The sequence below is a fragment of the Ochlerotatus camptorhynchus genome, unplaced genomic scaffold (assembly GCF_037179485.1).
Source record: "Ochlerotatus camptorhynchus isolate MF236.1 unplaced genomic scaffold, CSIRO-AGI_Acam_v1.1 ptg000550l, whole genome shotgun sequence".
In the NCBI taxonomy this organism is placed as follows: domain Eukaryota; kingdom Metazoa; phylum Arthropoda; class Insecta; order Diptera; family Culicidae; genus Ochlerotatus; species Ochlerotatus camptorhynchus.
The window spans coordinates 5,096,143-5,122,623 of record NW_027041033.1 but is presented as its reverse complement, the minus strand read 5'-3'; the positions used below and the strand labels follow the sequence as shown (position 1 = coordinate 5,122,623).

Below are 26,481 nucleotides of genomic sequence, written 5' to 3'. Positions count from 1 at the left end.
CGAAGATAACGGCGCCGGTGGTGTAGTGGTAAGCGTGATTACCTCTCACCCCAGCAGGCCTGGGTTCAATCCCAGTCGGCGCCGCCGGGATGTTCTGAGGCATAACATCTCTGATCACGCCTTCCTTCGGATGGGAAGTAAAGCCGTTGGTCCCCGGTTCATGAGTTGATGGGTCGATAGGTAGGGTCCAGGTGCGGGAGCTGCCTTCCTGGCGCATCGGTAGCATTGGTGCTCAGCACGGAAAACAAGATCGACGGAAAAAACAAACCAAAGGAAAAAAAAAAAGTTTCCGAAGAAAACAGAAATGCTATTTCGTCACCGGAGGCACATGATAATTTTGTGTTTAGAGACATTGAAGCTGATGATGTACTAAAATCCGACCTTGTATCAAATGATGAAAAATCGACACTGAATGCATCCGTATTTCATACTGAAATTGGCGTGCAAGTTGGAGGTAGTTATTCAGAAACAGTTAAATAATCATCGCAATTTTAAGCTCACCTCTTTGGCTTTATTTTTTCAGAAAGGTGCTTTTCATCGGAAACATTTAATCAGTACTACAAGGAAATGATACGTCTACAGGAGCATTGTTATAAATTAGATACCCAATTATCCCTGGCCAATAGGGGAATAGAGTTTTTAGTAGATGATGCCAAGTGTAATTACTATACCGGGATTGAAAAACTATCCGTATTCACTAAGCTCTACGAGTTTCTGAAACCATCACTCGATGAACCATACTGCAGGTTCAGCCAGGATCAAATGCTGATCATGACCTTGACAAAGTTAAGACTCAACACGCAATTTACAGCATTGGCCCATGATTATGGTGTCTGTGCCAATACTATATCGAAGTATTTTCACAGGACATTGTACGTCATCTTTCAATGTTGTCGATGGGTGATTGAGACCACTCAACGGGAAAATTTGTCTCGGCACGTACCACCCGAATTCCAAAACATGTTTGGCAGTAAGAGAGTCTTTGTCGTCGACTGTTTCGAGGTGCGATGCCAAAGACCAATCGACGTTAAGGCATCAGTGATGCTCTTTAGTAATTATAAGAAGCATGAAACAGTTAAATTTCTTATAGTTTGCCATCCGGGTGCACAGTGGCGGGCCTCCATACGAAGGTCGGACAAAACCTCATATGTTATCTGAAATGGCTAAAACTCACAGGTTAAGATGATTTTGGTATCCTGAATGTATTTCTGATATGAAACTTTTCATATATTTTGGTTTTATTATATTATACCCCGTTCACATTACATCCTATATCACGTAATATAGGCTGTCTTGCAATGAGCACTCATACATAGGATTTCCAGTGAAAATTAGATGTATGAGTGCTCCTTGCAAGACAGCGTATAAATTATGAAAATCAGCTCATTTTGAGCTATATAATCATATGATTTATTAAAAAAATTCGATTACCTACGTTCTTCATTCAAAGGATCGATTCAGCTACACACACATGTTAGCTGACAAAACTGATTGGTATTCTTAGGGACCGTCCATAAACCACGTGACGTTTTTAATGTGCGAACTCAGAGCTAAGTTAATGCGGAAGTTGATGTTATATAAGGATTCATTTCTTTTACGATTTACAATGGGATCAGATAGTCTCAAAATGTGAACTACGTAAAATGTGAACTGTCCCTTACCAATCTCATTTCAACGCTTTCATACATGGTCCTTTGAGTGTGGGCTATAATATACATTGATCTTTTTTCTCACTTGTCGAAGAGATACCAGATACCAGAGCTGCAGCGAACAAAAGAATGATGATACCTCATCTCATTTTACTTAATCCTTTAAATTTGTCGAACCTCTTAACGGAATCCCTTTATGAAGAGCTTTGAGTGGGTTGGTTTATTGAATTACACAACACAACAGAGAGACCAGAAATCACACAGTTCAGTTAACACAGCTGTGGTTCAATCCGTCGAAGGTTTTGTGGTGAATCGCTCGACGCAGCAGTTCTCAGAAGAACAATTGACACTTCTCAACAAGGGATTAGGATATGCGATCTCCTCAAAACCTGACGTGGAAGAGACCATCGTTGACATGGAGACTGCAATCACTCACACACTTCCTATTCAATTACACGAGACTGCCAGGAATATTATTTCAGAGACAATACAAAACGGAAAGGGACATTCACTTAGTAAAACCGAAAAAGAGGAAATTCGAATTCTCAAAGAACTAAAAACAAAGCCGGTATTCTATACAAAAGCGGACAAAGGTAATGCAGTAGTGATTTTGGACAAAGAGGACTATGACAATCGGATGACGGAAAAAATTACTAATGGCCCATACAGACAGTTGAGGATTGACCCCCTCCCATCTATAGTTAAACATGTGGATAAAACGTTGAAAGAGTGCAAGGCGTTTATTGGCAACAGTACGAATCAATTGAAAGTTTCAAACCCTATTCTACCTAGGATCAAAGGTTTACCAAAGATTCACAAACCAGGAAACGAAATGAGGGAGATTATCTCGGCTGAAGGATCCCCCACTCATAAGCTTGCCAAATGGCTAGTAAAGGAATTTCAAAATACGCCTAAACCCTTTTCCACTCGCTCAGTTAACAGCACACAGGAATTCGCTAGTCAACTTCAGGCATCAGGAGATATTCGGGAAGATGAAGTAATGGTTTCATTTGATGTCACAGCACTTTTTCCGAGTGTACCAGTAAAGGAAGCCATCAGCCTTTTAGAGGACTGGCTTCTGAAGCAACGTGAGGATTCTACTTGGAAAAACAATGTTCGGTCATATCTCAAGCTTACTCGTCTTTGTATGGAGGAAAATTATTTCATTTTCAGAGGAAATTTCTATAAACAAACTAAAGGCGCTCTTATGGGCAATCCGCTTTCTCCATTTTTATGTGAATTGTTCATGGCTAACCTAGAAAATACTCTGGAGGATAGGAATTTGTTGCCCAAATGTTGGTATAGGTACGTGGATGACATCTTTAGCATTGTCAAAAAGGGAAGATTTATCAAAAACTTTGGAGGCCATAAGCAACGTTCACAAGGACATCAAATTTACTCACGAAGAAGAGAGAGACGGCAAACTCCCCTTCTTAGATCTTCTCATCATCAGGGAAACGTCTTCGTTCAATTTCGAAATCTATAGGAAACCAACAAACACAAAGAGAGTAATACCAAACACTTCAAACCATTCCCATCAACACAAAATGGCCGCTTTTCACCACATGGTTCACAGGATGCAAACTCTTCCTCTTAGCGATACAGGCAAATCAAAGGAAATAGCTCACATTTTTGAAATCGCTAGACTTAATGGGTATCAAGAAAAAACAATTCAAGCAGTAATCGATAAAAGAACAAGGGATCATTTTAGGCGTATTTCGACAACTCTTACACCAGTAACTGAGGGTTTAAAACGGGTAGCGGTGAATTTCGACAAAAACATTACCAAACCATTGATTTCAAAGTTTAGAAGTTTTGGCCTAGATTTAGTATTCAGCAGTAGGATAAATCAGCTGAAGTCACTGTTAGGATCAACTAAAGATTCAATAAATATCTTAGGGAAAGCCGGAGTCTACAAAATCTCTTGTCCAGATTGCAATAAAATCTACATTGGTCAGACGAAAAGGACTTTGGAAACAAGGTTTAAGGAACACATCGCAGAGGTAAAAAGGCTAACAAAGAGATGGATAAAGGACTTCATTATGAATTTAAATCCAAGGTTGCAGAACATATCGTTAAAAAGGGGCACAATTTGACTAAGGAAAACATTAATATCCTGCGGACTGTATCTTCACCTTGGAAACTAGACGTAGCCGAAAGTCTAGAAATATTTAAACATAATCCATCACATTGCTTAATAGAGATCAAGGAAACGGATACTCGAGACTCTTTAGCATGCTACCTAAAACAACACATCGTAGCATGCCTCTGTCTGTTGGAGACTGAATTTAGGTACCTGTTTAGTAATTTTGACATGGCAGTGGATACCTGTTGATTTTTAGTACCTATTGATTAGTATATAACTCGTAGATAAAAGATGGATTCTTCAGTGGTGTTGAGTACTTGGCACTGATGAAGTCTGCAAGTAGTAGACGAAATACGCGTATCTGTCTGCTGGAGGAAGTCGGTAAGCTCAATCTCTTTTGCTCTTACAGAGCAAGCATTCCAGGTGACGATAGTTAGCGGTTTAGACGCCATACTGGATGATGAACTTACCGAGCACTTGGATCTGTTCGGGCTTATTGCGGCACTTACGAAGAGCACCGGACATTTTGACGAAAATTTCCATCAATTCATCCGCTGAGAACAGATCGGGGTTGTTGTTTTGTGCTGTTTGTTGTCTCCAGAATCCAGGGGGGACCCGCGAATTCGCTTGCCTTTGCTGGGGAGCACGAAGAGGCGGAAAATCCTCCGTCCTGAATGCTGGGGTTTTGTCCTTCTTGCGTCCTGGTTGATTGTTGCTTGACGCCTGCTTTCGGATGCGTTTGAAGTCCTCGCGTTTGGAGCACTGTCTGTCGGAACCACAGTTTGCGCATTTTATCGCCACGGCTCCATACGCAGGGCAGTTGGAAGTGGCGTGTTCTTGAGCGCAGTTGCTGCAGCGTGGCTTGATGTTGCGGGTACCGTGTCCAAAATTGAGGCACCTCTGACACTGCGTCACGATGGCCGCCACGGTATGGCTCTCACCGTACGATGATGGAGTAGATCGTTTGCGTCACCGTCCCTTTCTGGAAGTGCACCAGGAAGAGGCAATCCGGGTACGTCTTCACGTTTTCGTCTCTCCTTGTCATTCGGAAGACAGCGATTGTACCGGTTGATTCCAGCTTCGACCATCTTGGGGTCGAAGTTTGGTAGACCATCCATCCGTCAATCTCTGGTTTGACAAATCTCGTTTACTTTTTCGAAGGGACGTATAAGCTTTTGTAAACAATCCATTTGATCGTCGATTTGGAGTAACTGGTAGCTTACCCACGTGTAGGGACCGGGTCCAAAGCCATTTCCGCTCTTCTCTGCTGATCCGCAGTCCAGTATGTTCCGTTCAATTTCACCTGCCTTCCTCTCACTCACGTCCGTACCTCCCGTCTACGTTCTCTGTCCAAAACTGTCTACGCCTACTGTCAAGTTACTCAAATCTGAGTTATCAATACTCTCAACATAAAAGGTTCAAATCAGTCCCAGTCTCAACCCTACACCACGCATACTAACACCACTATCAGGTAGGGGAAAATTTCCCTGAGCTACCAGTTACGCCAAATCGACGATCAAATGCATTATATACAAAAGCTGATACGTCCCTTCGAAAAAATAATCGAGCAATAGCAATAGCCACCTAGAGCAAACCAGATTAACTCTTGGAATCGGTATGAGGTAATTTAATGAGTAAGAAAACTTTTAGTAAAATAAAACTGATTTTTTTTGAATTTCTCTGCTGGTACCATTTTTGGCGGTAATCAGTGAGCCCAAATACACGAACTCATCGACCACCTCGATTTCGTCACCGACAATCTGAACTCAGGGTGGGAGGCTAACATTGTCTTTCCTAGAACCTCTTTCTTTCATGTATTTTGTCTTTGATGCGTTAATGGCAATTCCAATCCGCCTAGTTTCAGCCTTCAGTCTGATATACGTTTCCGCCATCGTCTCAAAGTTTCGTGCCATGATATCGATGTCATCGGCGAAGCCAAGAAGCTGGATGGACTTCCTGAAGACGGGCCACTCAGGTCTATCCCAGCTCTTCTTATCACACCTTCTAACGCGATGTTGAATAGCAGATACGAAAGTCCATCACCTTGCCGTAACCCCCTTCGAGATTCAAAGGGACTCGAGAGTGTCCCCAATACTCTAACAACGCACATCACTCGATCCATCGTCGCCTTGATCAACCAAGGTCTGTTGCCGTGCCACCTTCGTTTTCTGCTGCACCACCGTTGAGGTGCTCGTCATAATACTGCTTCCACCTCTCATTCACCTCACACTCGTTCGTGAGAAGGTTATCGTCTAAGTCCTTGCACATATCGGCTTGCGGCACGTAGCCTTTGCGCGAACTATTTAGCTTCTCGTAGAACTTCCGTGTGTCGTTTACGTGGTACAGATTTTCCATCGCCTCGCGATCGCGGTCTTCCTGTTGACACTTCTTCCTTCGGAAAACCGAATTTTGTCTGTACCGCTCCACATTCAATCTCGTGCGGTGTTGCAGCATTCTCGCCCTTGCTGCATTCTTCTCCTCTACGAACAGTTTGCATTCGCCGTAGGATGTAGGACTACGTGATCTTACATAATAAATGTTATTTGTTAACTGCAGCAGGAGCTTGTGTTTTGTTTAGGAATAGTAATTTGAGCAAGGTTCTCTCTGTTTATACTCTTTAGTATGACTTTGATTGCCCTGAAATGAACCTTTTGATATGAATTTTAGTTGGGACATGTTTAGAAATTTAGCTCTTCTGGAAAATCTTGGTGGCCCTGAAAAGGGCCAATGGTAGTACAGGCTTAAAGTCTTTGGAAGATAATGATGACGTGTTGGCAGCAGGATCAGCAAATCAGACGGTTTAATGATTAGGCACTTGCAAGAGTCTCGGCCCGTCTGCTGCTGGACAGGGGTTGAACTGGTGTCTGCGACCGGTTGGAACGCCGCAGAATAAAAGCTCCTTCCCTTTTTAGTTTTTCTCGTTAAACTCCTTATCTCAACAAGTTAGTAAATCATAGTCTTTAGCAGAAAGACGCTTATCACTTTTTTCGGCGAATGTATGATCCTGGTTTACGTCATGGTAGTAAACGAGTAGACATAAGAAGGGATGTCGGTTACACGCTGGAATAATTGTAAATTCGATAAATATTTAATCGATTACCTGGAAAAATCTTTATGATTAATCGTTAATCGAATAATTGGACTTTTAGGCATTCCTAGAAAATAGTGTAATTTCATGTTTCTCTGGGGGTCCTTCGCAAATGTCGAACAGCCGAATTGCAGCCAGCAAGTGTGAACCAAGAACCAAAAGCGGTGCGATGCTAGTTTTCATTGCTATGACGACGACTGAATTAGGGGGATTAGAAGCAGGTTGGTGAAAGTCAATTCTCTTCATTGATTTCCTTTTTTGATGACCATGACTTCACTAACCTATTTCGCACTATTTCTGCTATGCTCTTCTATCATCCAGAACAACAAACGTATTGATGAATGTGTTTGCCGTCGAGTTATTAACGAAATCGATCAAAATCACTTGCACCCCTGCTTCCAAGTTTGTTACAAGATTACAACTCTGGAGAGCATTTTGCGGGGTCTTTGGAGGCGTGTGGTTCTGAATATGGACAAACAGGCACAGATAAAACTCTATTCCAACTCTTAACTGTATTAAGCTTGTTGGCCCTGAAAAGGGCCGTTTTGTTGCCAAAGATGGAGATGATTTAACCTCCGAAACCGTACAGAGTGCGACTTTGTCGCTTCAAAGTGTGGATGACATTCATGGCCGCTTGCGCTTGGCGTGTTCAGAGTAGGTGACAGCATCACGGATCTCATTTTCCAGCACACCTGAGGTTTGGTAGAAGTCAGGTTGGTGTCAGGTTGGCTTAGCTTTTTCGCCGGAATGTCAACCAGAGCTCCGTTTATATGCAGGTTACACTTAATTGAAAGATATATAGCGTTTCTCAAATGAGAATGATCCATGCCTTCGTCAAATGACTAAGCAAATGATATCACCCATTCGAAGGAGGTCCGCTTTGATAGCGGATAGCTGCTTTTCTCATTTTCATGAAAAATGTTCAATTGTTTTTGAGAATTTACAGCACAGTGCCAATGGCATGCCAGGTGAAGGAAAAAAAAATGCAAATTCAACGAGAACCAGCTGCAGCAGCAACCGTTCTCCTACTTATTGAGCAGTGCAGAAACTGAGACCAATAAAAAAAAAATAAACGAGATCATACTGTGTAAGAAAGGTTCTATTCACCTGCCCGGTGGATCAATATGGGTTTTTTTAATACTCATATTGGATTGTAATTTAGAAGTCAAATGTAACATCGTCGCTAAAACATTACCGCCATCTGTTGAGTATGGGTCGATAGGTAGGGTCCAGGTGTGGGAGCTGCCTTCCTGGCACGTCGGTAGCATTGGTGCTCAGCACGGAAAACAAGATCGACGGAAAAAACAAACCAAAGGAATCTTTTGAGTATACTGTGGTGTGTAGTACGCTGAACAGATGGCGCTAGTGTGTAAACTTCAAACGCAAGGGAATTGACTATGCGCGCCACAGGTGGCGGTACTACCAACTACGATGCTTTTAAATTGACTTGCGAGTGTTATGTCTGATTGTCTGTGGCTTAACGTAGTCTACTGCAACCATGCGGTCGTGTCATGTATACTAAACCACAATTTTTTTTTTATAGATGTACGTTGTTTATAAACAACCCCAAATAAACATTTGAAACATTTGACTCATTGGAAACAGGGAGAGGGTAATCTGAGCTAAAGCACTCTAGTAAAAGTATGGACATCTGTCACCATAAAATTGAAAAATAGTTATTTCAATCGATCAAAGCAGCGCATTTTGACGGTTCGATTGAAACAACTTTTGACAGACGTCCATACTTTTACTAAGAGGACTTTAGTGTGAGCTCTGGCAGCAAAATTCTACAGCAACTAGATATCAATATGTGCTGTTTGATGCACTGAATATGAAAATGCAAAATAAAGCGAAAATTTGTCATAGTGACGTTTACGTCACTTTGTTGTCACACGGCATTATACTTTCATTGGTATGTGCATTATTAGCAGCAGAACGCAGGTACGAGACAAATGGGAAAATATGCGTAGCTCGATCCACCCCGCAAACGTGGAAAACATTTTTTGCCGCACATACCGACTGACAACCAGCAATCGGAATAGGGGAACCGAGCTCCTCCCCAATAATGGAATGAAACTCACCGATGTTGGATTATTCATATTGAGTTTGAGTTTGGGTGTGAAAAAAATGAGTCGCAACCGTTTTGCAATTGGCTAGTGGATTTAGATGAAGGCTTTCACCATCGCTCGAAATACTTTGAAAATGCACTGGATTCAGTCCTGATTGGAGAGCCCGCCGGTTTTTGCACTATTTGACCAAGCAGGGAGATTTAGTTTGTTTTAGATTTTGGATCAAAAGAATCGAACATCAATGCACTGCAATGTGAGTGAACTTGTCGTGATTTTATTATTCAAACAAAGTCTCGGTGTCTGCCTCTATACAAAGAAGAGGAAGAAGAAAAACTATCATTGTCATGCAAAGCTAAAGCCACCGACCGATAGTATCATGTCCCTTCACCTGTTTCTGCACTTAATCTTCAACAAAGAACACCCAATCTAGGATCTGGGTAAAGTGACACAGCTTATCACACGCTAGCTTTCCGAGTTTTCTCCCCCATACTCCAATATATAGCTATTTCTATCAGCACAAAGATTGACTAAGCATTTTTTTCCGTTTCTCCATTTTCTTGCAGATCCCACACCTGGAAACACGCTGGGATTATCGACTTCGGCGTGAAAGTTGTCTGGTGAACCTCTATCCGCATCCGAGCACGCTATCGAAGGTAGGTTATCATCGATGGGGTTCAATGGATATTACATGTCAGCCCATTATGGCACAATAAGTGACTTGTGCAACGGCATCGAATCGATCGAGAAGGGAAGACTAGCATTTGCAACAATCGTTGTAATGCAAAAGTCATGATAAGATTATTCGCTGGAAAGAGCGACTTGTGTGCTTCGATGGGGAACATTGGGTCTTTCTGAATGGTGTAAATTTTGCCACAAATAGACAACAGAAATGGAGAAACTGTATACTGAATCTAGAGAACAGAAATTGAAATTCAAAATTCAAAATTCAAAACATCTAATCGAGAACACAATACAGAAGGAAGGTAATCTGTTTTAGTTAACCCAAAATGAAAACGAAGAGAAGAGCAGAAAACAGTAACCAGTTATATTAAATATAAAGAAAGATCATAAGATAATCTCAAAAATGATGAAAAAGAAACACATTTTTTTAAGACATTAAAGACAAAAATGGAGAACACAAACAGAGGAAATTTTATAAAATGTATATCAAATATTGAAATAAAACACGAGACTAAACTTAACTTGGGACTTGAAAAATCAAACTGGAAAATGGATGATGATGAAACATAAAGAATGTAAAACATTATGGAACGAAAACAAATTAAAACTACAAACAACAACTGGTAAAATAAAATCAAAATTTGCAAAACATAATTGAAATAATAAATTTCAATACCAAATTTCATAATTATTATAAACAACAATAACAAAAAAAGCAGAAAACAAAAAAACTAATGTGAGCAATCAGTACTAAAGGATAGAAATTGTAGGTTAAATAGGGAATAGAAATTGGAAAAAAGAACCTCAGAAATTGACTAAACAGAAATGTGTTAAAAGCAACCTGTTGAAGTATTTCCCCAAAATTTCACGTGAACTTTGTTTAAGCCAAACGAATGCGCCGCACTTTTCGCTTCCTGTTTGCTCGATCCTAACGGGGAATAACATTGTGGCCACTTAGTTAGGCACAGTCATTCGCTTCTAAAAGCAAAGGCTGCGTGAAAGTTTGTGCAATAACCCTGTTGGGACAATCCAGAAGGCCGCGTGGTGTATCAAGTGCACTTAATATTGCAATACAAACAGCACACAAAATTAACACATGATGCAAATATCAGAAAACAGTCTGGAAGCAGAGAACAGTAAAATATGCAGTATGAAGAAAGATCCTTACAACATAACAAAACATATAACAACAGCAACAAACAGGTACTTAATTGAAAACAGAAACAGCTTACATGAAAATCTATGAGGTAAATAAAAAATTACAATACTGAAAAAAGATGATTCAAAATTGAACTCTGAGACTAAAAAAATAAACACAAAAAGAAGATTAAAACAGTGATCAGATCGCAGGAAATAAACCAAAACAAACAGGATACAAAATGTAGGAAATACAATTAGTTAAGTGAAAAAAAGATCCACATAAACCACAGCCAAAAGAAATAGGAAACAAATCTCTTTAAACAGCAAACAGTAAACAGATATTGGAATCAAATTGAATACAAAAAAACCTTTAAGAAAGTGCAGAGGACAACAACCATAAAACTGAAAAAAATTCAAAGACTTAAAAAACATAAAAATCACAGCCGAAAAAACGAAGATAACTGATAAAGCATATTATTTTTTTTTAAAGAAAACTTATTTTTTTTAAAGAAACTACCCGAAACAAAAAGAAATCATAATAAACAACGAAATAACATTAAATTTCACTGTGAATTTTCTGTTACTATAAAATTTTATGTTGAATTATTTAACCAGTAGATCAGAAATTCAGTAAATCAGAACGTGAACTAAAATCAAATACAGAAACTTAATGAGAAAATATAATCTAAGAAATAAAATTGATGAAACCACTAAGGATCTGTTCATTAATTACGTAGACATTTAAGGGGGCACTGCAGAAGGACTTTCCTTCTACTTTACAAGCTACTAATTCCAACAACAAAGTTCCAGAAGATTAAAATTAAAAAATAATCCTGAAAAAAAATAATAAAAAAAACATCAAACAATCAGGACTTTGATGAATCCGAAATATGAAAATCTTATATTCCACGGATTAAGCTAAACAAAATAAAAAAATGAAAATCAGAACATAAGAAAATATAAATATCAGATAAAAATAAATTCAGCAATTCATATTATCAGAAAATAAGAAAAAATTAAAATCATTAAAAAGAAAATCAGTAATTGTACGGATTAAGCTAATCAGAATTAAAAAAAATAAATAAAATCAGACATTCAGGAATTTAAGAAAACAGATAATCAGAAGATCAGCTAAACAAGATATTAAAAAAAAATTAAATTCAGTAATAAAAAAAAATCAATAAATAAAATCAGAAAATCAGAAAATCAAAAAATCTGAAAATCAGAAAATCCAAAAATCAGAAAATCAGAAAATCAGAAAATCAGAAAATCAGAAAATCAGAAAATCAGAAAATCAGAAAATCAGAAAATCAGAAAATCAGAAAATCAGAAAATCAGAAAATCAGAAAATCAGAAAATCAGAAAATCAGAAAATCAGAAAATCAGAAAATCAGAAAATCAGAAAATCAGACAATCAGAAAATCAGAAAATCAGAAAATCAGAAAATCAGAAAATCAGAAAATCAGAAAATCAGAAAATCAGAAAATCAGAAAATCAGAAAATCAGAAAATCAGAAAATCAGAAAATCAGAAAATCAGAAAATCAGAAAATCAGAAAATCAGAAAATAAGAAAATTAGAAAATTAGAAAATCAGAAAATCAGAAAATCAGAAAATCAGAAAATCAGAAAATCAGAAAATCAGAAAATCAGAAAATCAGAAAATCAGAAAATCAGAAAATCAGAAAATTAGAAAATCAGAAAATCAGAAAATCAGAAAATCATAAAATCAGAAAATCAGAAAATCACAAAATCAGAAAATCAGAAAATCAGAAAATCAGAAAATCAGAAAATCAGAAAATTAGAAAATTAGAAAATCAGAAAATCAGAAAATCAGAAAATCAGAAAATCAGAAAATCAGAAAATCAGAAAATCAGAAAATCAGAAAATCAGAAAATCAGAAATCAGAAAACCAGAAAATCTGAAAATTAGAAAATCAGAAAATCAGAAAATCAGAAAATCAGAAAATCAGAAAATCAGAACACTAGGTTGAGAGCACGCAATAAGCTAATATGCGATAAGCAATAAGCTTGAAATGCGGATAAGAAGAAGAAGATGGTTCATCTCTTGACGAATATTGGGGAATCCAGAAGGGGTCCCCCCTAGTGACAGAGTTTGAAATAGCGGTGGGGAGCCAGAAGTTATAGAGTTAATGAGGTGGGATATCTAGAAGGGACCCACTTATTAAGAGGAGTGGACAGTCCAGAAGAGACCTCTCTAGTAACAGAGTATTTGTTTATCAGAGATGGCTGTCGTGGTGCTGTCGTAGTTAGTAGATGTTATGGTGGTGTATTCAGAGTCCGTTATAGAGGTTGGTCCTGGTTCGATGCAGTGGGTCGGTTATGGTTGGTTCTTGTCAGTGAGTTAGGTCAGATGTTCTCATACATGTTGGCGTCCTTGATGAAACATATAACAGCTGCTTCGGTTGAAGGGTCATTGGCCAAGGCGTTTCTAATGTTCGTCGGGATCCCATAAATATCCCTTATTCCCTGGAAACCTGGGCAATTCACTAAGAGGTGCTGAAAATCAGAAAGTCAGTAAATCAGAAATTCTGAAAATCAGAATATCAGAAAATTGGAGAATCAGACATCCGGAAAATCAGAAATTACAAAAAAAAACTACAAAGGACAGCTCTATGGGGTTGTACGAAATGGTGTCGTAGGACTACGAGGTCTTAAAATATAATAAATCTTATTTGTTTTCAAACAGAAAAAAAGGGTTTTCTTGCATTTAATTCCACTTAATTAATTTTGGTATCCATGACAGATACGTATTTCGACTACAATGTGCAGTCTTCATCAGTGTAATTCCCACTAAAGACTTATCAAAAACGTAACCCCCTTAAGTACTCATCCCCTAAGTAAAAATGTCAAGATCACAGGTATAAAAATGAAACTACAACGTGTAGAATCGTGTAAAACCTACCTAACTAATAATAACCCATGATTTGAGTAAAGGAGAAAAATCTACTCAAATCTCTAATAAGGAATGTTAACTTTGGAGCGGGGGAAGCGGATAAGGAATTTGAGCGGGGTTCTCTCTGTTTATACTCTATAGATGACGCACTTGACATGGCCCACAGCGGCTCACGAAGAGCTACTGATTCCGATCAATAGCTGTGCGGTTTCTTCTTCCTTCTATGGATGCTCATGTGGGCTGCAGTTCGCTGCTTGCAGGCAGCCTTTCGTTGTGTACTGGAGAACACCACTACTCACCACACGCGGTGATTGAATAAACACCGTTTGGTGAGACCAGTTGGAATTCAACTTTGAAATCTGTGTTAGGGAAACTGATTTTCGCAGGCAATTGGTGATAATTTTAACTATCATAGCAACAGTTGCACATTCGTGCAATTTTCAATATTAACATTATAAAAAATGATAAAGTCTTAAATTTCACAGATGCGTTGAAATAATTCTGATCGATTGGTGATAAAATTATTAAAATTGGTCCAAAGGCAGCAATGAGTTATTAACGTTTAAAATCTTTCATACACACTTAGATTATTTTACCGAAATCTCAACAGCTGAACGTTCGGTAAACAGTTCGGTGATTTTTCACAAATTTCCCGTAATTTTTCACCGAATATCTGTGCAAAATCACCAACTGTTTACCGAACGTTCAGCTGTTGCGATTTAGGTAAAATTTCACAGATTTCGGTAAAATAATCTTAGTGTGTAATTTTGTTACATGTCCCATTTTCAGCTTTCACAAAGTGTACCCCCATATAGAAATCACAGACGTAGTCCTACGTCAAAATCTTAAATTCAAAACATAAGAAAATCATAAAATCTGGATATCAGGAAACCATAAAATCAGGAAATAAAAAAACAAAGAAAATAAGCAAATTAGAAAATCTGAAAATCACAAAATATTAAAACCAGAAATACAGAAAATCAGAAAATCAAAAATCAGAAAAACCGATAACGATAAAATCCGGACATCAAAAAATCATAGAATCCGGAAATTAAAACAAAATGAAAATGAAATGGGTCATTCCAGGTCAAGTGGGTACACCACCTGTGGTCGATGTCACCGATTTGAGCCAAAATTGGCCAAAACGCTTATTTTGGCATTCTGAACAAACGTCTTTTTTGATTTTGCTCTAAAGTGCCCAGATCCTGCTGGGCTACAACCCTGGATTTTCGAAATTTTTAAAAATTTCAAATTTCACACGAGATTACTCCACAGCCAAATAAGCTATTCGTGATCTTAGAACACCAATTTGAAGGTTTTTTAATGTGAATTATGATAGAGATAGATGTACCCACATTTTGTTGTTGTTATAGTAACTACAGTAAACTGGCTGATTACCGGCAGGTTGTTAAAATTGTCAAAAAATTGCTTATTTTCACCTTGGCGGGATTTTTTTTCCGAATATTTTGATTTCAAATTTTCACCACACTTTGGAAAAATCTTCTACTGGATATGTTTCTAAGGGCGAATGGTTTGGACCAATAGTTTTTGAGATATGACCAGATGAGTGAGTTGGAGTTTTAGGCTTTTTGGTAGAAAATCAATGCTATTTAATATTTTTTTATTTTTTCTTGAATTCCTTCACGCCGATGGATCAATAATATTTTTATGTTATTTTTCACATGTTCTCGACAGGATTCTCATTATATGAAATCATAACTCTGTCCATAATTTAATTATGGTTCTAAAAGTGAAAAATATGTTCCTATAGGATACAACCAAAACGATGTGCTTTAGAAGTACGATGAAATCATATAGATTAGCAGGTATATAAAATTTCAGTTGTGGATGACAGCTGCTACTTAAATGAGCCTTTATCTTCTTTTTATATAATAAAAAAAGCTTCTTTCTCGTGAGATTGTATCTACAAAAATAAATTAGAGATCAAATAAGGATATAAGCTCATTTGGTTGTGGAGTAATCTCGTCTGAAAGTTGAAATTTTTAAATATCTCGAAACTCCAGGGTTGTAGCCCAGAAGGATATCGAACTTAAGAGCAAAATCAAAAAAGACGTTTGTTCAGAATGTCAAAATAAGCGTTTAGGCCAATTTTGGCTCAAATCGGTGACATCAACCACAGCTTTTTAAAATTCTGTACCCACTTGAGCTGGAATGACCCATATGCATTTAGATGAACATCCGAAGTCCCTCCTTTTTTAGATATTCTGCACACAAAATACTTTCTATGCCCCGTCCCTAGCCGGATTTCCCGCCGTTTTCTATGAATGGGGCGGGGCAGAAAGTATATTTTCTGCAGATTATGTAAAAAATGAAGGACATCAGATATTAATCTAAAATGCATGTATAGAGGTACTAGACATGTGTTGCAGTGTCAGCTACTCTATTTTGTAGTGTGTGAGAGGGAATCACAAATAAAATGTCTTCAAAATACATGGCGTGTTAAGAGATTAAGCTCGTGACAGCGAATTTTTTCTCTTAAATTTGTTTTTTTTTTGCTCTCTAGAGACTGGTAGTATAGCGGGTGAAACTGTATGGGGAAAAATCATTTGTATTTAATTACCGTATGCGTGATAATGTTTGCACCATCGTACAAATAAGGTTCCCGTTTCACCTGTGCATACAATAATGCCTTGGTTTTCTTTGTATGAACGTAACCTATAGCTCATACCGTAGTAGGCTGTGTATAAAAGAAAATGCTTGACTTAGTTTGACAGTTGCACCATGACGAAGTGGCAGCGTATTCGTGATTTGTCCCACGCGCAAATGTCGCAAAAAGACATTTCAATCGCCGTGGGAGTATTTAAACCGAGAAAAGAAAGGAAAACTATCCGCGAAGGTGGCCACAGGTCGTCCTAGGTCAACTCGGGTTCCGAGGGTTATCGCTGCTATGAAAAGGAAGATTCGGGTGAATCCGGTGCGTTCAATAAGGAAAATGGCAAAGGAACACGGGATCAGTGACTTTACGGCACGGAAGATCGTAAAGGAAGATTGCGGGGCGAAGTCGAGGGCACGGAAGAAAAAAAAACTCACATGATTACCAACCGCATCCGGGAGCTACGAGTTGAACGATGCAAGAAAATCTTAAACTTCCTTAAGCGAAAAAATCCGGTAATCCTGTTCACCGACGAGAGCATGTTTACCGTCGATCCCGTATCAAATTCCAGAACCGACCGGTATATTAGTTCTCTTCCGGTAAAAGACGTGGCCGAGCACAACGTGTATCTGACCAAGCATCCTGCTAGCGTTATGGTGTGGATCGAAGAACAGTACAGTCCAAAGCCAAATGTTGTATTTCAACACGCAAACCAAAAATCTATTACAATGAATATTAGTTCCGTTTCCTATCATCCTCTGTTCATGAACATCGCAACGAATGTTAGAAATTGACCATGCAGGTGATGTAATGGTTTTTTGTCTTTTTTTATTTCGTGTTCCATCTACGCTTTCGACTATACCAATAAGCTTGTAGAACGACGTACATTGTAGAACATTGTAGAACGACGCACACACTTATCTCGAATCTCTCCAGCAGAAAAAGCATACGAAGTCGAGCATGCGAGAAAATGAGCGCTTCATGTTTGCTTTTAGGCTGACCATATTCAGAAGCATGGAGAGAGCAGTGGAGAAAGCACAGGTCTGATAGTCGCAACGTCCGTGGTTTCGAGTCCAGTCGCCAACCTTTTTTCTATTTTTTTCGACATATTTAATTTCACTCACTAATACAACTCCACATTTTTCGGTCTCCAATTTTCTTACATCGGACCGCAGCTAGGTATATCGCATCCTCGGTTCATGCGGTCTCCACTTACATCCTCTGATGATGAATCCCACATAATTGTAAGCGAATCTTACATCCACCGGTTGGGTGAACAAGATGGGGCTCCGTGCCACACCTCGAACCGCACTCAGAAGTGGTTGCAGGAATATCTTCCGTTCTGGGCGAAGGATATGTGGCCACCATCCAACCCCGATCTTAATCCGCTGGATTACTCAATATGGCGCGTCATGAAGGCCAAGGTCTGTTCTAAACGCCACCCGAGTACAGCAAGTCTCAGACAAACATTGACTCGTACCTGTAGAGAAATGGATACAGACTACATCATTAGAACCTGCCGTGCATTCCGGAAGCGTGTGGCGGCCGTAATTGCAGCAAGTGGAAACTCGATCGATTTTTTTTTTCCTTTGGTTTGTTTTTTCCGTCGATCTTGTTTTCCGTGCTGAGCACCAATGCTACCGACGTGCCAGGAAGGCAGCTCCCACACCTGGACCCTACCTATCGACCCATCAACTCATGAACCGGGGACCAACGGCTTTACTTCTCATCCGAAGGAACTCGTGATCAGAGATCCAGAACAACATGTGAAAAGGGCATACAAGCTTTTTGTAAACAAACCTTTGTAGGCCCTTTTCTCACCAACCGAGGGTCGCCCACGCAAACCAGCAATATAATCGGGAAGGGGAAAGTGTCCCCTACCCGGTGATGTTAAAGGTTTGCGTTGGTGTCATATGGGTGGCGAGAAAAGGGCATAAGAAGGTTTGTTTACAAAAAGCTTGTATGCCCTTTTCACATGTTGTTCTGGAGATGTTGTGCGCACCGCCGAGCACTGGTCACATACCTTGCGCCGTGCCGTACCTGTGGAGCGCAATGAACGTTGCGCCTAAATGTCAATGATGGAACGGGTGGAAACAAAGCGAATGAGAGTGTGAGAGAGTAACATAAATAAAAACAAACAGTGACTAGCAAATCGATTGTAAGCAGTGTAATTAAATTAATCAAATATTTGGAACAGTTTTTGAGTTCGTCGTTCGAGGGATAGTTTGATCCGTGGTGCAAATATTTGTCTTGCTAAATAAACATTCGGATGTAAGTAAAACAAATTCATCAATAGGAAATAAATAAACATTTAGGTTTATTTCGTAGTGGACCGTGGAAAGATTATACTGCGGTGAACGTAACCTGCAAAGATAGTTGTGAAATCTGGAAACAATAAATGTAAGGTGAATTTAATTATAAAAATGAACTAAAACTAATAACAATAAATTTAGTTTCAAGCTGCTGTAAGATACAACACTGCTGTGGAAATTTGTTTCAAAAATTGGTCCGAACCCAGTGCGAATATTCTTGAAAATTTATTATGCCGGGACCGATACCAGATCTTGATAAGACGGGTTACAGTTGCGCGGGATGCCAACTACCGGATAGTGCCGAGGACGAAATGGTGTTTTGCGACCACTGCCAAAGATGGTACCATTTCGGGTGTGCGGGCGTGACTGACGAAGTGAAGGATGTCTCCTGGTGCTGTAAAGGGTGTATTGGAGTAGCTGCGGATAAATCGGGTCCACCTGCGCTGGAAGAGGAGTTGGCTAAACTCGAAAAGGAGATGGAGGAGCAAAGGTAGGCTTTGGAGATCGAAAAGATCCTGGGAAAAAAGCGACTCCAACACCAGCGCAAGATGTTTTTGTTGCGCCAGCAAGAAGAAAAAGAGAAACGGGATATGGAGTTAGCGTTCGAAAAGGAGCAATTGGAACAGGAGTTAGCGGAAGAAGAAGCTCACCGGAAGAAACGCGATCAAGTGCTAAAGAAGGTGCAGAACAAATTAAAGCTGTTGAAGATCGATCCGGCTGTTAAGATGGATGCAGGAAAAAGAAGCGGACAAGACGAAGGAGGACTCGCATCGAAGGACGAAGATGGGATGAAGAAGAAAACGAAGAAGGAAAAGTCGAAGCAAGCTACAATGGAGAAGAAAAAGCCAGGAAGAGGAAAGTCCGAGAAGGAAAAGTCGGATAAACATCGCCTGGAGAAAGCTGATCCAAAGGATGCAAGCAAAGGAGATCCTCGAGGAGCTTACCGTAAATATTCTACTCCCAAAACGGCCAGTGGTGTACCTGGTTTGCTTTCCAGTTCCCACAAGAAGAAAACCCCACTTGGGCATCCAGATTTGCTTACGAAGAAAAAGAAGAGCAAGAAGCAGTCAATCGAAGTCAAGGAAAGCAGCGAAGAAGAAGATAGTTCCAGCGCTAGTGATGAAGAGGAGGAAATCGATTCGGAGAAGTCCGGATCAGAAGAAGACGAAAGGGATTCGGAAGAATCAGAAGCAGAGGAAGAAAGTTCGTCGGAAGAGGAGGAAGAAAGTTCGTCGGAAGAAGAGGTTGTAATCAAGAAGCGTCAGAAGAATCTGCATCGTCAACCATCAAAGAGCCAACTGTCGGCTCGACAATTCCTGGGGAAGAAGCTGCCAGTATTCTCCGGAATGTTGGAAGAGTGGCCGATGTTCATAAGCGCATATGAAACATCAAATGAAGCTTGTGGATTTTCCGACGTCGAGAACTTGGCTCGACTTCAGGAGTGCTTGAAAGGCCAAGCACTAGAGTCAGTGCGCAGTAGGTTGCTTCTCCCTAAAGCAGTACCGCAGATCATCGAAACCCTAAAAATGCTTTATGGTAGACCGGAGCAACTTTTAAACATGCTGCTGTCGAAAGTTAGAAAGGCGCCTCCCCCGAAAGCAGATAAGCTGGCTACGTTCATCCAGTTTGGCGTTGTCGTTCAGCAACTGGCGGATCATTTAGAAGCTACCGATCTCACCACGCACCTGATGAATCCAATGCTGATGCAGGAATTGACGGAAAAGCTGCCCGCCAATACCCAGTTGGAGTGGGTTCGCTATCGCAGGAAGGCTGCCAGACATCGAGTAGTTACGCTCCGAACGTTGGTTGATTTTCTCTCGGGTATCGTCAAAGACGCAAGTGAGATTGTCCCGTACTGCGATACGACTATTTCGGAAGCTTGTCGAGGATTCCGGAAGGAAAAAGGCAGAAAGGAGAACGAGGGATTTCTGCACACGCACGGTGCTGATGTAAACAGCGAAAGAAGCCAGTCATCGAGTTCGCAGCAGAGAGAGAAGAAACCCTGCAGGATATGCGGTCGTCTTGATCATCGGATCCGGAACTGTGAGACGTTTAGAAGACTTCGGATAACGGAAAGATGGGAGGCAGTTCGTAAGTGGCAGCTATGCTATCTGTGCCTGAACGAGCATGGAAATGCACGTTGCAAACTTAATTTTCGATGCAACGTGGGTCAGTGTAGTGAGCCACACAATCCTCTGCTGCATTTCGACCAGTCGCCAGCCGCCTCAGAACATCCCGGCGGCATATGCATCGAAAGCTAATTTTTTCCCACTTCTCTCAATTTATACATGAAGTTTTTTATTAGCGTCATCTCTGTGGAAAATGGCCTGACGATATGCTTAATTCCGAGCATCAGTAAATTGACTAAATTGAAAAATCAAAAAACAGAAAATAAAAAAATCAGAAAATGAAAATCCAGATTAAAAGAAATTCAGATTATCTTAAAATCGTAAAATCAGAAATTCAGAAGATTTCAAATGAAGCCCAAACCGATTACAATTTTACTAATGAAAGATAAACCAATAGAAAAATTAACCAGTTTTTAATTGAAATACATACATACATTTATTAGTATAACATCACATTTAAGATAAGACATAATCAACAATAGTACGCCACAATACTCGGTTTGCGGCTGCCGCTCTCCATCCTCGGTCATGCCCAATGTTCACTAGATCACGCTCTACCGTTCCGCCCATCGTGCTCTCTGCGCTCCACGCCTTCTTGTGCCAACCGGATCAGAACATACCCTGCCCACCGCATCCTTCCGGCTTTAGCCACCTTCTGGATGCTGGGGTCGCCGTAGAGTGCAGCGAGCTCGTGGTTCATTCTTCGCCGCCACTCACCGTTCTCCTGCACACCGCCGAAGATCGTCCTTAGCACACGTCGCTCGAAAATTCCGAGTGCTCCTCGAGCATAGTCCATTTCTCGTGTCCATAGAGGACCACCGGTCTTATTAGCGTTCTGTACATGGTACATTTGTTGCGGGGGTGAATCTTTTTTGACCGGAGTTTCTTCTGGAGCCCGTAGTAGGCACGACTTCCACTAATGATGCGCCTTCGTATTTCACGACTCACATTGTTGTCAGCCGTCATTAAGGATCCAAGTTAGACGAATTCCTCCACTACCTCGAAAGTATCCCCGTCTATTGTGACATTACTTCCTAGACGAATCCTGTCATGTTAGGTTCCGCCTACTAGCATGTACTTTGTTTTTGACGCACTCACCACCAGTCTGACCTTTGCTGCTTCGTGTTTCAGGCGGGTGTATAGTTCTGCCACCGTTCCAAATGCTCTTGCGATAATGTCCATGTAGTCCGCAAAGCACACAAATTGACCGGATTTCGTGAAAATCGTACCCCGGCTGTTGAGCCCGGCTTGTCGCATTACACCTTCTAGAGCGATGTTGAAGAGTAGGCATGAGAGTTCGTCACCTTGTCGCAGTCCCCGGCGAGATTCGAATGAACTGGATAGTTCATCCGAAACCCTTACGCAGTTTTGTACACCTTCCATCGTTGCTTTGATCAGTCTGATCAGCTTCCCAGAAAAGCCGTTCTCGTCCATGATTTTCCATAGCTCTGTGCGGTCGATACTTTCGTATGCCGCCTTAAAGTCGATGAACAAATGATGCGTTGGGACCTGGTATTCACGGCATTTCTGGAGGATTTGCCGTACGGTGAAGATCTGGTCCGTTGTCGATTGGCCACGAACTCGGTCATTTTAGGTGATAGACGACGGAAGATGATCTGGGATAGCACTTTGTAGGCGGCATTCAAAATGGTGATCGCTCTGAAGTTCTCACATTCCAAATGGTCGCCTTTCTTGTGAATGGGGCAGATTACCCCCTCCTTCCACTCCTCCGGTAGCTGTTCTGTTTCCCATATCCTGACTATCATCCGGTGCAGGCAGGTGGCCAACTTTTCTGGGCCCATCTTGATGAGTTCGGCTGCGATACCATCCTTACCAGCTGCTTTGTTGTTTATGAGCTGCTGAATGGCATCCTTAACTTCCCTCAGCGTGGGAGTTGGGTCAGTTCCGTCCTCTACTGCACTGACGTAGTCGTTTCCTCCATTGCGCTGGTCTCCCGTGCCTACGTTCTCCTCGCCATTCAGGTGCGCATCGAAGTGCTGCTTCCACCTTTCAATCACCTCACGGCCGTTGCGGGATGCGTTGAGCTTCTGGTAGAACTTCCGTGTTTCTAGGGAACGGCACAGCAGTTCCATTTCCTCGCAGTCCGCTTCTTCCAGGCGGCGTTTTTTCTCCCGAAAGATGCGGGTCTGCTGTTTCCGCTTCTGTTTATACCGTTCCACGTTCTGTCGGATTCCATGCTGCAGCACTACCGTCCGCGCTGCGTTCTCCTCCTCCAAAATCGCTCTTCATTCCGTCGACTTCTTTCCACGTACCCGATGGTGCTCTCGGCTGCGTCGGTGATGGCTGCTTTTACTGTACTCCAGCAGTCCTCTAGAGGGGGCACATCGAGCTCGCCCTCCTCCGGCAACGCTGCCTCGATATTCTGCGCGTATGCTAAGGCGACATCCGGTTGCTTCAGTCGCTCTAGGTTGTACCGGGGGCGGGCGTCGGTACCGTACATTGTTGATGACGGAGAGTTTTGGGCGCAGTTTGACCATCACCAGGTAGTGGTCAGAGTTGATGTCCGATAATGTCGGAGAAGTGCCGTCCATCAATCAGAACGTGGTCGATTTGCGATTCCGTCTACTGTGCCAGGTGTAACGATAGGGGAGGCTGTGTTGGAAGAAGCGTATGGCCATGTTCTTGGAGGCGGCAAAATCGATGAGTCGTAGGCCGTTCCCGTTCGTCAGCTGGTGGGCGCTGAACTTTCCAATCGTCGGTCTGAATTCCTCCTCCTGGCCTACCTGAGCGTTTAGGTCTCCTATGATGATCTAGACGTCGTGGCTTGGGCAGCGATCGTACTCTCGGTCGACCTGCGCGTAGAATTCGTCCTTGTCATCATCAGTGCTTCCGGAGTGAGGGCTGTGCACGTTGATTATGCTAAAGTTAAAGAATCGGCCCTTGATCCTCAACCTGCACATTCTTTCGTCGATCGGCCACCAACCGATCACGCGCTTCTGCATTTCGCCCATCACGATGACAGCTGTGCCCAGCTCGCATGTGTTGCCGCAACTCTGGTAGATGGTATGATTACCTCTAAACGTTCGCACCATGGATCCTGTCCAACACACCTCCTGCAGCGCTACGATGTCGAATCCGCGGTCCTTCTGTAGATTGGCGAGTATTCGGGTGCTCCCGATGAAATTGAGAGATCGACAGTTCCACGTGCCGAGTTTCCAATCGCAAGTCCTATTTCGTCGCTGGGGTCGTTGCCGTTGGTGTCGGTTCGTATTCCTCTGTTGCTGATGTTCCGTTGCAATGCTTTTTTACGGCTGGCTCGCAGGGCCTGACACCAACCCTCTAGCTTTCCGGAGGACCAGGGTGCACAGTTGTGCTTAGAGTCCTTCACTGGCACTCGGACGTAGATCAGCCGCCCCTAACATGGGGAACAGACGCTTCCCTAAGGTTGCTCACAGTTCCCGGCCGGTACCACGGGGAGGTAGGGATAGGAGTTGCTGGGAAGAGGCTAGTGATCTCAATGGGATCTGTATTGCGCATTACCCAGCATTCACCAACCTTTTAATTGAAATAAAAAAATTGAAAAAGGGACCGACTGAAAATTTATCGAAAATAGGCCATTAAAAATTTGACTTAAGAAATTGTGCAGCTAGAAGTTGACTTATTTTAAAGTAAGTACATTTGAAAGTTTTCCGTTAATCATGTTTTGCGCACTAATTATCAATGATACCGACGCCAGGAAGGCAGCTCCCACACCTGGACCCTATCTATCGACCCGTTAACTCATGTACCAAAGTTTCATACAAACCGGAGAAGGTAAATTTATTCGCTATTTTGCCTGGAGCTGCTGTAATGTGAAATTGACCGATGGAGAATTGATCGTTGGATATCTGACCAATTGATAACTGACTTATTAAAAAAAATATCGATTTAAGATTGACTGATTGAGTATTTCCAATGTAGAACTTACCAATTGAAAGCAGATCAATTCTTCTTTATCTTACAGAAAAACTATCAACTTAAAATTTACTAATTGAAAATTGAGCAATGGAATATTGAAAAATATCAGTTGGTCTACTGAAAAATCAACCAATTGAAAATGAAATATTTGAAAACCAAAACAATTAAAATAATGTCATATACCAAAAAAAAACTAACAGCACCAATTTTACCGTGAATATCCATTACTCAACAAGTCTCCCTCCATCTCGGAGAAGCACTATTCGCCAGCAGCAGAAGCCCTCCAGCTGAATCCATCTCAAACTTGAATAGAAATCAATGTAAGTGGAAATGTTGAACAAGCACCGGCACCAGCTGCAAAATCATGTTCAGTGATACGTAAATCCTTTCAAATCCGGATGCTCTCGAACTAGCACTAGCACGGCGGCAGCATTCCTTCTACCGACGACGGCTCGAATCAATCACGCTCTCGTTCGGTGGAGTTCTTGTTTCACCCTCGGAACATCGGAGATTATAACCGAGTAGGAACCGCATCTCAATATTTCCTCAATATAACTCCAGTTCAGTTCAATCGATACAAAATTCCCGATGCTAGCGCATAAATCACTCGGCTCCGACACACAAACACAGTAATGCTAGATGCTTACTCTCGAGCTAGAGTGGCTTACCGTCATCGGAGCGGGTGGTGACCTATAAACGATTCCAAAGCCATAGGAGGAAGGGAATACCTCTACGTACGATGCGGAGAAATTCTCAGCTCGTCGACGAATCCTACCAGCCAGGAACCGAAACCGCCATCGAAAGTTATAGATTATATTGCCAAGAGGATATCTATAATTGAATTTATAGTTTTTTCCGTTCCTGGCTGCCTCTTTGGGTACTTCGCCTAACGGCAGAGAGGAGGGTTTTTAGAAAGGCAGTATATCTGTTATATCTGTTTGCTCATATATCTCTGGGCTAGTTGAGTTCCTTCCGGGAAGATCTATTACTGTGGATAGGAAGCAAGAAGGTGCTATGCATTGTTTTCCGCACGGATGGCAATTTCCTTCACCTCAACCATTGATTGCAAAACTGTCCCAACAGCTTCATTTGCGGTACATCGGCTAACAACGTCTGTATAGCTAGCGAGGTAGGCGGAAATGCATCCACTCGAGAAGATAGTTACAAGAATGTTTTCTTCTGCCTTCTGCTAGCGCGCCTTGGAATGAGGCAAGTCGACATCAAGACAGTTTTACTATTTGTTGACCTACTTTTAGTTACAACGAGGAGGAGCTCGAAAGTTGTAGGTACCTATCAGCAAAGCAAAACAACCACCATCGGAATGTCGTTTGGTTCTTTAAATGGGATTTCCTGGAGCGATGCTCGTGGAAAGAACTTTTGTCAACATCGATGGCAAGTTACGCTATGGATTCGAACTCCCGCCCGCATCCTTTTTTTGGTTTCAGAAACCTAACCAACCATTCGTATCACCTCCCATTGCAGGCCTACGTGGACCTGGTGGCAGCTTGGGGCTGGAAGTCCTTCACCATCATCTACGAAACGAACGAGGGCCTGGTGCGGATGCAGGAGCTGCTCAAAGCCCACGGTCTGTCCGAATATCCCATCACCGTCCGGCAGCTGAGCGATTCCGGCGACTACCGGTAAGTTCCCCATATTTTGCTTAATTTACACTTGTACTACAAACTCCTTCCCCCACCCCCCACCTTCCCAAAAACAGCGACAGCAAAACCGAGCGAAAGCTCTCCTGGCCCAGAAATTAAATTAAATCCTCTCGAGTAAATTTAATTTGAAATTATTTATAAAACTATAAAGTAGGTACTTGTGTGTTTGCATTGGCGGCAGGATGATGGTGCGAGCGAACGCCAGGCACAATATTCAACGA

At 41.4% G+C, this 26,481-nt stretch overlaps 1 protein-coding gene across 3 annotated transcripts in view; it reads left to right on the top strand.

Annotated features, from left to right (window-relative positions):
- Window positions 1–26,481, top strand: part of KaiR1D (Kainate-type ionotropic glutamate receptor subunit 1D) — a 415,379-nt gene that overhangs the window by 179,251 nt on the left and 209,647 nt on the right. For all 3 annotated transcript variants that reach the window (XM_065236420.1, XM_065236419.1, XM_065236418.1), the window contains exons 2-3: window positions 9,456–9,545; window positions 26,082–26,239. In XM_065236420.1, the coding sequence (XP_065092492.1) occupies window positions 9,456–9,545; window positions 26,082–26,239 (248 nt within the window). The remainder of the gene's footprint in view (window positions 1–9,455; window positions 9,546–26,081; window positions 26,240–26,481) is intronic.